General features: G+C 46.5%; 1 protein-coding gene across 4 annotated transcripts in view; it reads right to left on the bottom strand.

Moving 5' to 3' along the window:
* The window catches only part of LOC119399838 (BAI1-associated protein 3), a 501,956-nt gene that overhangs the window by 80,395 nt on the left and 408,175 nt on the right, over nt 1-13,386 (bottom strand). For all 4 annotated transcript variants that reach the window (XM_049417861.1, XM_049417862.1, XM_049417863.1 and 1 more), the window contains exon 8: nt 9,746-9,911. In XM_049417861.1, the coding sequence (XP_049273818.1) occupies nt 9,746-9,911 (166 nt within the window). The remainder of the gene's footprint in view (nt 1-9,745; nt 9,912-13,386) is intronic.

Genomic DNA, 13,386 nt, shown 5'->3' with positions numbered 1-13,386 from the left:
CGCTCCCCACCCTACCGCCTTCATGAAAGCGAGCAGCGAGATAAGGAGCATAGTCGTTTACGTCCCATTTCTAAGGAGCTTCGCTCATCGGTTGTATTTGTACACGGAACAACTGCTAGCTTTTACTTGATAGAAAGCGAAGTCTACAAGAAGCTCATCATATAACAGCTGCATCTTACCGGTACTTACCTACGGAGCAGAAACCTAGAGGCTTACAATTAGGGTTCAACATAAACTGAGGAGGACGCAGCGGGCAATGGAAAGGAAAATAGGCGTAACATTAAGGGACAAGAAGAGAGCAGAGCGAGTCAGGGAACAAACGAGTGTTGAGGACAGCTTGTCGAAATCGAGAAGAAATGGACATGGGCGGGGCATGTAGCGCGTAGGCAAAATAACCGCCGCTGGTCATTAAGAGTAACAGACTGGATTCCAAAAGAAGGCAAGCGCGCGAGGGGCAAACAGAAAGCTAGGTGGGCAGATGAGATTAAGCAGTTTGCGGGTGTAACCTGGCAGCAGCAAGCACAGGACCGGGTTGATTGGCCGAACATGGGAGAGGCCTTTGCCCTGCAGTGGGCGTAGTCAGGTGATGATGATGACAGGAAGCTCGCCTGCCGACAGCGTCGGCGTTTCCTCCCGATAGCTTTGTTTCACTGAGTGATGGCACAGACAGTCAGATCTATTTTGTTCACATGTATGTGCATGACTGTACGTGTTATTCGTGTGTATATTTGATCATTGTATATACCACAATCGAAAACGACACCTAGAGTATCATGTCAGGCAACCAGGCTAACAACTTCGGAGTAATCATTAAAAGTTATCTATCTCCAAGGTTTTGCAGTGCTGCAGGCAGATGCGCATAGCCCTTGATTTTCACTTCCCTTTTTTTATGTGATGAGGCATCTTATCGGGCCCTGTGTAAACGCATTTGAGCAGTAGTGAGCATTATGAAAATTCACACCATGTTCGCGCTTAAGCCCCGGTTACTCACGATGTGCGAAGTAGCACCTGACGTATCGATTTGCAAATGGTAACCCTCGACTTGAACATTTAGTTTTATGAACACTTTTGAGCGTGTATGTGTTCTCTTTCACATTTCTCACGACTGTACGTGGAAAATGGATTGCACAGATACGGAGAGAAGGGCCAGAAGCAGGGAGGTTAACCCTACGCACCTCCGGATTACTACCCTGCAGTGAAAGAAAATCGCAGAGCTGTCGAATGAGAGATGGAATAAGGGATAGAGTGTACCACTCCCGCACCCACAGGGAGAAGCAAAAGTTTACAGGTATTCGCAGATGACTGTCGAATTTAACTACACCAACAACGCCTTTGCTGTCACATGGAGTAGCTCGTTGCATGGCAGGTATTTGTCTAAGCTAACCTTTCTATATATTGGTCTATACTGCTACGTTGAAATGTGAGCACTGACTCAGCAAGAAACCTCACCACAGCCCACGCAAGAACGTAGTCTTCTTCACCTTCCTCTCAGACGCCTTTCAGGATATATCCCATTATGCGCTTTTACCGTCATTGAAAAGCACCCAACAAAGCATTGCCGATCCACGTGTTGCATTCCTTCTTTCCCCAATTCACTCACATCATTTCCCTACTTTCGCCATTTTTTGCCTTGCACGGCCCCTTTCCGTTCCACCTTTTTTTCCTTTTCTCCCACACTTTGCGCTATCACGATTCTCTATTTCCTTTCATTCTTACCCAACCTTCGCATTTTGTTCCCCGTCCCTACTGCTCGTTTTCCCCAAAACTTCTTTTTTTTTCTTGCTCTTACTTCCGCTACGCGCCGTCACACTCGCCACCGTCGCTTTTCGTAACGCCAACCTACACGAATGAACGAGACAGAGAAAAAAAAAAAATAAGTACAAGCGCATAGCCAGCGGCGTCAGAAACAGCTGTCTTTTTCTTTCGAGTGGGCCGTCGCGAGCGAAAAAAAAAGAAACAAAAAGGAAAAGCGCCGGAAAGGTACGGGAAAGGAGCGACATAGCACGCGAGGCCAAGTTCAGAAGAGAAAAGGAGAAAAAAAAAAGAAAGAGTCTCTGGTGAGAACGCACTCGGGAGAAGCAAAAGAACCAATAAAAGATCCGAGGACGAGGCTAAATAGCGCCACTTCAAAACCACGAGGAGCCGCAGGAATCAAAGTGAACGTTGCGAGGAAAGGATGGAAAGACATTGGGGCCCTCTATCGGGCTCTATTCGAAAAGCCGAACCGGCTCTCGAGGTTGTTTACCTACTCTAACGCCTGTCGCTCTTATCTCTAGCTTCCCTTCCCTCTCTCATTCTTTCCACATCGTCGCCCTCACGTCAGCGGTTTCCACGCGCCCGCTGCGGGTGTCGGCAGCTCGCTCGCTATACGCCGGCGTAGCTGCTAAGAGTGGCATCGTAGGCTCCTTTTAAATGTCAGCGGTGCCGACGAATGAGATCGACATCCGCACCTCCACCGCCTCGGCTTTCTTTTTCTTTATTTACCTTCTCTGCACGGCCATCTGTCACCCGACCCATTCTGCGCCATCTCTCGCACTCTCCCTTACCCCTCGCTTTCACTGACGCTCATTCACTTTTGTTTGAATCTCTCTACTTCTCTCTCTCTCTCTCTGATATAATGTGTATCCCTGGCTCAATCACTGTCGTGCACTTTATGTCTCACACTGTCAGTGTATTTCACTCTCCCTTAAACCTGCGACTAGGGTCATGTGCCGGCCTTACATCGTCCATAACGTATGAAAAAAATTGCTATTGTGAATGGGCATTTTCATGCGTAAATATTTGTGTAGATTTACGGTTACTGACAAGTTGATGATGCATATTATTATGTCAGAGAACAGGAGTAGCCAGAGCCACACCTAAGCACCAACCTTTGTTTAGGCACATTTAATAAAAAGAAAAAAGGCAACAGCCTTAGGTACCTCATGAAACGCGAAAAGTAACACGATCGATGAAAAACGTCATCATCATGTGATGATGTTGTCATGACGTCACATGACGTAACATCGCATGATGAAGCCATCACATGACCTCGTCGCTTAGTCAAAGGCGCGCCGATCCCGAAGGCACTGCAATGTTAGGTGCAGAAAGATTGCGATGCATTAGGAACTCGATCCCGGAGATAGTGCAAAGCCACGTTAGGTGCTGAAAGCTATCGAAGTGGGGGCCAGAGGTTGATCAATACAATCGACTGAGAAAACAAATCTACTGACAAATTTACCTAAGACGACCCGAAGGCTTTCGCCTTTGAAGTGTCGTAGGCAAAGTCATAAGTGCCCGTGTTACTCTTCTCACTCCACGCTGCAAAGAAGCATCTCTCGCTTTCTCTCTAACACACTCTCCCTCTCTACGTGGCACTCGCAGCGTTCAAATCATGCTCTATTCCTCTCGTTCTTTCATACTCTCTTACTCTTTTCAAATCATTCTCGCCGTTATTCGCACCTCTCCCTCACTCATTAGCACTTTCGACCACTCAGAAATCTCTCGCTTCCTCGTTCGTTCACTCTCAGTCTATTTCTTGAGCTCGGGCTGTACATTAGCCACCACCAAAATGTGATTGACGGTGCCGCCGCCGACGGTCAATTCAGAGCCCGACACGCGCGCACTTCAACGTGAAGTGCACTCTCTTCATGCAAGGGATACAGCGTCGATCGCGACACGGCGACGCCTTTGCGCCTGGTTTCAACACGAAGCTGCCACCCTGTTTCTCCCATCTTTAAGCTCGCGCTAAAGCGTTCCTGTGAGTCTGCGAAGTGGTTTTAATGAGGCAAGATTTTTAGTACCACGAGGATGCTTTAGCATACGCGCCTGTCGACTAAAAACGCAAACTCAAAGTAAAGTATTTTCTCAAGCGAAGCTTCTCATGAGTTATAGATTTCGGTGGCGGCGGCGGCGTAATTCGCGAAAAACCCAGCGTCGGGGAGTGTACCCAAGTTCGGGTGTACAGAAACGCGGCCCTGCAAGGTACGCCGGTTACGCTCGTACTTTCGTGCGCATTTTTCCAATGATCGATGCTATCTAGATCGTGCGCATATCGGCGACCAGCCGCTCCTGATACGGCCGATCAGATCTTTCGTCGAGGTAACTTCAAATTTCACACTGCCACATTTCATTGTCTCCTGGATACGAACGCATGACCGTCGTTGTTGCCTATAGCAACAGAAACGTTGCGCTGCTCCGTGTCTGTGTCTACGTCGCTCTGTTTTTCACCATGGATTTGTACCAACTAGCTCGCGTCAGTTCGTTCATATGCGCTGCTAAGCATGTGGGTGAATGTCCGGTTCCCGGCATGGAGGGAGGAAAATGTTAGGAGGGAGCGTTGCGCAATTCGATATGACGAAAGAAAGAAAGGGAAAAAAAGAAGTAGGTGAGGCACTAGTACGTCAAGCTTCGCTTGTCCGATAGGGGATAGGCTGCTAATTTCTTTTATTACAATAAAACAAATAGTAATCGGACCTAACAGCCAGTAATGCCAGGGAAAGTACAGGAGATGCTTTGCGGATAGAAATGTGAAGAAAGTAAAGTGGACCAAATTGGTCTCATCGATATTGTGCCTAACAAAGAAAACGAACCCTTAAAAGTAATCTTCTTTGCTTAATAAAAACTAATGAAAGAGACATTGTTTCCGTTTGGTGATGACGACTGCCCCTTTTAACTTGGTAAGCCGAATATATACGTTTCTTTAAAAAAAGATAATTTCTTCAGCACTTAGTAAGGCTGTATTTAATACTCGCTATGACGCATAGTCTCCCCCCCACCCCCAAGAGTAAAACACAACCGCACAGAAGAAGCAGTAAAAAGGCTCTCGAATTCGGTGAGTAGACGTCGTTCTCTAAATACTCTCATTCTAACAAGATATCGGATGTTCTACAGATTGAACGCGTCGCACAGCACACCCGGTAATTCTTACGTTTGTGACAGCTAGCCTTTCGTCATGAACGCAACAAGTACTAGGTCACGCTTGGAGTTAAACGTGACAAGTCACTAGGAATACAGGAATATTTGTGGTGTGACGTAAACGATCGACATGTCTTCTAAGAACACCAGTAAATATATAGGCTAACCCAAACTCAGTGAACCAACTGAATATTGAACTGCAGCCGATTATCGTGTTGACAAAGAAAACGATTGTTCAAGCGTTTGAAAGTGCGTACCAGCTAGCCCACCGGCATGTCTTGACCCTAAAATAAATAAACAAAAATTACACCATCTCCTGATAAGGGGACCATGAGGCGATGCGAAGCAGCGTTTCGTCATGTCGAGCCCGCGATTGATCCGCAGCAGTTTCCCGCCGACGTTGCCGTTTGCGCTGGGCTTCCCTAGCCCGGAGCTCGACGTCCGCTTGCCGAGGTTTACGTTGCGCTTCGGCGCGTCGAGCCTTCCGCTGCTCCGCGATCTCGGCAGGCCTTAGGGTATTACTGCAACTGGCGCCGACGTTGACGTTGGAACTCATGACACCGGCGCAGCCGGCGCAGTGACTCAGTGTGTGTACGACCTAACGCGAGCCTTTTATATAAACGAGGAGGGGGAGTGGAGAGGGGGAGATGGGAAGAGGGGGAGTGGAGGAGTGGAGAGGGGGTGTTTGAAGAGGGCTTGCGCATGCGCAGTAAGGGTGGTCACGCCGCACACCACTACCACCACTACCGGATTGATCTCCACCATAAGATGCTTCGCATCTAATAAAGAAATGAAACACACCACCACCGGATTGAACTCCACCATAAGATGCTTCGAATCTAATAAAGAAATGAAACAGTAAAACTGAAAAAAAAACTAAAGCAAAAGACATGGCAATCGACCGTTCACTGCCAAGAGCTCACCCTACAGTACTACGTCCACAAGCACACAATTCTGGCCAAGTTGCTTACACAGCATACGCGATAAAATGATACTTCACGGACAACTGCGCACGGCGGTTCAGCATCGTCTCTGACGCACCGTCTGGCGTTAGAAAAACGTTCGTGTTTGCCATAAATTGGCGCTATCATCTCTCGGCATTACCCTGGCAACAAAGGTTGTATTAGGCAAGATCGGATGATCTAGAGGGAGTGGCGGGTAATTAAGACAACTAGGCATAGTGTGACGGGAGATGAAGGCTAAAGAAAGCTGGAAAAAAGAAGGATATGACCGCAGACAAAGTAAGAACAAGCAAAAAAAATGCCTCACTCCCCGCAAGAGACATAATCGCCGCCCATTTCGGAGAATGGCCCCTGCGGCCAAGTCGCGGTCGCACGCAATCGCAGCCTTTATTGGCACCGGAGCACGCAAGAGCGCAAGGTATTTGTTACACCCTCTACCTTCTTTTTCTGAGACCGCAGTGCACGTCTTGTGCGTCTGCCCACGGTACGCTATGTAAAGAGGTCGAAATATGCAGTGCAAATTATTCATGGAACTATTATCCGAAAGTGCTCTATTTGGACTGGCCGGAACTTTTGTCATGAGAACAAATGAATAAATAACCATTCCTCGTGTGCCATGACAGTGGTAATCAGTAAAATAACTGTTTCCGGAGGCGTCGACGATATTATGTTAGCGAATAGCTACAATTTCATTTTAATTTAATCGATACTTATGCGGAAGTGCTGTGTAGGTCCGAGCCGTAGCGATATTCAATAATGTCTCCTGTAAAGCGTGCACCACCTCGCATGCATCTTCATAGCGGAGAAGCCAACAGAACAATTGCGTTTTGGAATTCGCGAACGCATGACTGCCTTTCAAGGCGAAATAATCTTCGCGCGTCTGACGGAGATTCATTTCTTTCATTCATTCATAAAAAGGTGACAACTTTCACAAACAATCAATTGCTGGTTTAATTTTTGGCGGTTTCAGCAAAAAAAAAAAAAAAAACATCGGTGGATAAAGACTGGCAGTATGCAATTATGCAATTAGAGGAGAGAAGGTGTGTGTGTGTGTGTGTGTGTGTGTGTGTGTGTGTGTGTGTGTGTGTGTGTGTGTGTGTGTGTGTGTGTGTGTGTGTGTGTGTGTGTGTGTGTGTGTGTGTGTGTGTTGTACGTGTGTGGATGCGTGGGTGCGGATACGTGTACGTGCGCGTATGTGTACGTGTGTGTGTGTACTTGCGCGCTTGTGTGCGTGTGCGTGAGCGGGCGAGTGTTGTGTGTGCGAGTACATAGGCGTGTGTCAGTGTATGCGTGCGTATGTGCGTGTACGTGGGCGTGTACGTGTACGTGTGCGTGTGTGTCGAAATACGTCCAAGTTTCGACGCGTCATCCATCCCGAGCATTCTTACAAGTGCGGAACCGCTGCGCGAGAGAAATGCATGCAAATGGCCAAAACCTAGCGAAAACACGCGGTGACACTCACTCTATGGAGAGCAGGAAGCCCTTCAATAACGAGGGCGTAAGCGTGCTGAGGTTTATTGCGAGGGGCTTCACTAAGGGGCTCTCGCAAACTCGCGCGGAGACGTGCTGCGACTTCAGGAGGGCAGTATCCTATAACAGGGATCTCTACACCATCAGCGACCCAGGAAAGCAAAAGCTGAAAGACCGCATTACTTTTCATCGATATCAGTTTATTCAGAAATTCTTTGCAGCCTTCTAGTGTAATAGCAATAATAATATCTGCGGTTTTACGTACAAAAACCGCGATATGATTATGAAGCACGCCATAGTGGACGGTTTCGGAAATGTCGACCATCTGGTGTTCTTTAACGTGCACCGACATCGCACATTACAAGGGCCTCTGGCGTTTCACCTGCATCGTAATGAGACCGCCGCACCCCGAATCGAACCTGCGACCTTCGGGTCAACAGCCAAGCAGTGTAACTACTGTATACCCAAGGCGGACAGGTGTCCTGTGCAATGAGAGCAGTTTGACGAAAATTTTCAAGGATAATCTGCATGAAGGATGCATTAAAAAATATTTGGTGGAAACCATCGGAGGTCGATTCTAAAAGGCAAGCACTGGCACGCGATAAAGTGCTTCGCTCGCAAGAGAGATGAGAGAAATTCATTTAATAACGAACACTGGAGATGTTTATCTCGCGGCGCGACTAGCATGTTCCTCTCGGTGAATGAAGTGGTACGCACAGTACGCCACAGATACAGAGTATAAACAAAACATTTCACAGCGCTTAACAAACTGAAGTATTTAAATGCAACCGGCGACTCTGAGAGATTTGAAAGGTGCTTTCGCTCCATGAAATGCTCAGGCAGTCCATGGTCCAAGAACGTGTCATTGTTCCAGAGCTGAGTGTGCTTGATCGTTGCTGTATTTTTTATCAGCTCTATCTCTGTTGTTCCGAAACTTGTAGGTTGTACAGCGTTGGTGCAGCGCTAAATGGCATCTTTAAAACACATGCCGCTGAAATATACAGGCACCCTTTAAAGCTAGTCAAAGCGGTTTGATCACCTGATGCCTGGCAGTTGGACACTATCTCATTCATAATGTTATTGAGCGCCCACGCATGACAAAAGACGAGCGAGAGGACAAAGACGCAGCGCAGACTTCCAACTAAAAGTTAATCGAAAAGCGCACACATGTATCTGCCAACACATACATATGCACACAAATATATACGTTGGCGCTAAATACCTTTATGAATGACATGTTCCAAATCGTAGCAAGGTTGTTCACTATCTAATGCAAACGCGTTTTGAACCGGTGATTTGCATTGTTTTATGAACAAAAGGCGCAATGGAACGGAAAATGGGACGAGTAACATCGGAACACCGCAGAATGGGACAAAGAACAAACCAGTGTAGACGACATTCTATCTGACATTGAGAACAAAACGAGGACCTGGGAAGGTCACGTAATTCGAAGGACTGATAACTGGTGTTCTTTTAGAGTGACGAATTCGATACCAAAGCATGAAAAACGATACCAAAGTATAAAAAAAAACATGGAGGACGCTTGATCTCCTCTTCGCCTTCAAGAGTAGAACGCGATAGCGTAATCGGGCCCCATGCGCATCGCCTTCAACCGCAAGGAAAGGAACGCTTGTGCGCGTAACACTGACCGTTTCGAACTATCGTAGAATGTCTACTGTACGTGCAGTTGCGAAGTGCCCACTACGCCATAATTCTTCGTTTTTGCAAACTGGCGAAGTACCCACTACGCATCCGCAGCTGCACACCTTGTAACGGGTGGGCACCTTCAAACCACTCACTTGTTGCGCCTTTCACGTGTTTTGAAGCCTGGTGCGATCTTGCGATTCTGCGACGCAATATTGCATGCGTTAAGGAGACTCCAATTACTAGATGACATTTTTATAGCGTTTTTTTTACGAAGCAGTGACAAGCACTGGCGTGGCTCCGTGGTTGAATACGTCGCTTCCACGTAGAATGCCTGGGTTCAATTTTCAGTCAACCCGAATATTTTTTATTATTTATTTATTGGCATCTATCTCGGATTGTCCTTCGCGGACATCACATATTTTTCACTCGCAAACATTGACGCCGCCGGCGCTGACATCGGAATTTCTGCGAAACGAGCTCTTTAACGCTATCGCGTTAAGACTGAACTGCCAGATTGCGGGGCTGGTACCACTACCCGGTACATTACGGCCTGTGGTAAAGCACGGAAAGAACGAGAGTTCACACAGGAGCCGCGTAGAGCTCCGTCTTCACAGATTTCGGAGGGAAATGACAGGTAGCAAGTACATACGGAACTGAAATAAAATGCGATACGGTAAAATATGTACGGAGCTGCACAACGACAGAAAGGTGGGCTAGTTGGTAGGGTTTGTTAGCGTGTATGCATTCCGGAGACAGCCTTTCTCACTCACCTCCAGCGGGACGTTGACGCATCCGAGGAAGTCGTCGACAGTGTCGGCGGGACTGGAACGCGCCGACTGGGCGATCTGCTTGAAGTATCGGCCCAGGCCCTTGAAGCCCGTCACCTCGTTGAGCTTGCGCGCGGCGTCGAACACCGAACTCTCGTCATCGTGGTCCCTGGATTTGAAACGAATGAATCGACGTCATGCAACTGCAGAACGATGGTTTGCTGGATGAGTTCGCGTTGCATTTTGAAGATAAATATTATTAATTGTCGGCGTTTTCGGTCCCAAAAAGCAAGATATGATTATGAGAGACGCCGTGCTGGAGGTCTCCGGAAATTTAGACCACCTCGAGTTCTTTGACGCGCATCTAACTACAAGGATACGGACCTCCAGCATTTTCCTCCATAGAAATGTGGTCGCCGCCGCCAGGATTCGATCCCACGACCTTCGGGTCAGCAGCCAAGCACCATTATCATTACACCACGGCGGTGGCATTTTGATGAAAACAGCACTAAATAACACACACACACACAAATGAAGAAACGTATAGAAAGTGGGCTATTCCTGTGTCTTGCTTTATGTTCACCTGCGTTACACAATATACAACTGCACCGCGCAGTTATCTTGAAGCGCTGCCTTCTTCAAGATAGGACTACACGGTGCTTGTCTTATTTCTTATTTAGTATGCTATACGGAAATTCTTCTTTGCGGCCCGCTCCCGCGCTCCTGTTCCCGCGAAAGCTCCGATATGTAGTGACCACTGCCACCAATACGACAACAGCCCGTAGCGTTTGAAGCCGTAAATTTTGTTCTCCCCCTCTCTCTATTAACTTCCACCTCTTTTTTCATCCTTCTTTGTCATTTCACTAGTGCAGGGTATCAAAGTGCATGTAAGTCTAGTTAGCCTGCCCTCTTTTCTTTGCTCTTTTCCTTTCTTTCTATCTCTCCCTCTCACCAGTTTTGAAAACTCGGCATGTGCTACAAGGCATCTCAAACGGACAACTGAAAAAGCACAGCCCTAAAACCCCAGTGTAAGATTTACAATGTCTAAGGGTGTTTTCAAAAGCCGTATTGACGCAGCGTTGCCTTCATGCGGCGTAACGCAGTTTTCGCGACCATTGAAGAATATGACCATATTCAAAAGCTAGCGATGCATTTTCCCGTGCAGCATTAACCCTTCATTTCGCGTATACCTTACAGGCGGCCCGATAAACGTCGCTAACAGTATTGCGATATTTGTCGCGTATTACTCGAATGCAATATTGTAAAGATCACTATCTCTTTTATAATGTTAATCCTGTGAATCTAAGGAAGTAGTGTGGCAAATCAGTGGTTTAAGTGAATAAAAAACCTGTTAAGTGCAGTCGGAAGGTTTGAAGTTCCGAGCGTAAACGTAGCAGCCGTCATCGAAGTGTACGCAGTGAATGCAAAATTAAAGTATATCTTCACGATGTGTTACGATAAAAGGTCATGTTGCTGTTCCAAAACTTCTTTTTGAAAAAAAAACAAACAAACTTGCCCACCTATAAATGCAACTTTTATTATCGTTATCGTTATTACTGTTATTCCTGTCATCATCATCGCCTGATTTTTCCGGTCACATGATAACTTTCTTGGAGGAAAGAAAAAAGCGCTGCACAAATTTCAGCAACGGAAACATCGCCTTTCATTTCTTCGCTAATTGGCCGCTCAGCCGAACCGAGCCCGATATATTGCGCTCACATCTTTTATGAAGTTAATTATATGCTCTTTCCTAGTTCCTCATCTTCCGCAGACGTGAAATGCCATCGCAGTGGCCGAGATTGCAATACATACAAAAAACTGAGTAACGCATATTCTAGCGCAATTTATTGGTGCATCCGAAATGTCCGTTAAATCTTATACGCCAGCATTTCGCAGAGGCGGGATTAGAACGTCTTATTACACACGAAAAAGCATGAACAGGAGAGCGAGCCTGCATTCCCAATTTCCCGGATAATGTTTATCGTCTTCAAGAACAAACTGAAAACGACCACGCCTCTCGAATGAGTCCGCGTCCCGATTTCTCCATTATGTATTATCGTCTGCGTGAAATCGAAGCAGACGAAAAGCAGAAGAAAAAAAAAAGATCAAAAGAGATAAATCTTCCGCAGCATTATTTCTCGGATACAAATTCTGCAAGAACCAAAGAGAAAATTAACGGATATATCAAGTATACAACCCGCGTCTTAATTTCTCGATTACAAATTATTTTTCGCGGGAGAAAGAAGATTCAGGTAATAAGCGGAAGAGAGGAAGTTTTAAAGAAGACGGTGCACTTTTTTTGCATTCGCAGTTTCTGAAATGAATACTTCCGTAGTCAATGAGAAACAGAAAACCAGCATAGAAGTGCGTAAAGCAGGTCTGCGTTTTAATCTTTCGGTTACAAACTACCGTACGCAAGAAGAAGCAGCCGGCAACAAGCAGACGGCACAAAGATATCTATAACAATAACTGTTGTGGTTTAACATCCCAAAACCACGATATGATTATGAAAGACGCCGTAGTGGAGGCCTCCGGAAATTCCGACCACCTGGGGTTCTTTAACGTGCGCCTGAATCTAAGTACACGGGCAAGCATTCTTGCCTCCATCGAATACCTGGCCGCCGTGGCCGGGATTCGATCCCGCGACCTTCGGGTCAGCAGTCGAGCACCATACCCAATAGATCACCGTGGCGGGTAGCACAAAGGTATCGAATCGCATATATCCTTTCCATTATGATTTTCTAGACAGAGATTTGTATGTGCAAGGAACAGACCACGGGCGGGTATTTAAAGTGCGGTTGGGTTGTAATAGCTGGGGTACAGATTAACGTCTGCAGCACAAAAAAACAGACAAAAAACCAGAAGGCCTACACAGGTATATATATATATATATATATATATATATATATATATATATATATATATATATATATATATATATATATATATATATTCTCTGCATCACTTTACACAAGCAGATTATCATCTCCCTCTAAAGTACTCGACACCATTCCACAATGTGTGGGTGGGTGGCCGGCGGAGCTGACGGCTGCATTTTCTCCTGTAGAAGTTGTCTAAGCGTATAAGCTTGGAGTTTTATATTGTACACTGAGACATTTCCGAGAACGTTGTTTTCGGCCGGAATCGGCAATGCGTCGGCGTCAGCATCTTCAGCGGTTCCCTAACGAGTGCATGGCGAAACGCGCGTTTGGCACCAACTTTTATTGCGATAGCAATTATATGGACAATCTTGGCTGAATTTTGCCGTCGCCGTCGCCGCCGTCATGCACCGTATATGTATATTTGCAAAGACAGAATTTCTTTCTCATGTGTGCAATTCTCCCCGTCTTCTTCACGTGTTTGCCGGCGGAGTGCTTTTATTCCGCCATCGGTACACCACCATATGACAACGTCAGCAGCCGCGACAGGCGCGCCACCGCAACCGCCAATGGCGAGACAGCGGCCACTGTTGTTTTTGGTCTATACGTTCGGTCCACGCACGCAGCGAGCCGCTAGAAACTGTAGTATATAGGAGCTCCTCTAATAAGCATAATATGAGCCAATATTTCAAGTATGTACCGTCGTGGACAAATAAATGGCGAAAAAGGAATTACAGAGTGTAACAAGTTTCGCCTGTCATAAAT

This window comes from Rhipicephalus sanguineus, chromosome 7 (assembly GCF_013339695.2).
Source record: "Rhipicephalus sanguineus isolate Rsan-2018 chromosome 7, BIME_Rsan_1.4, whole genome shotgun sequence".
NCBI classification, from domain to species: Eukaryota; Metazoa; Arthropoda; class Arachnida; order Ixodida; family Ixodidae; genus Rhipicephalus; species Rhipicephalus sanguineus.
Note: the sequence above shows the minus strand (reverse complement) of the source record. Positions and strands in the feature narration are given on the sequence as shown.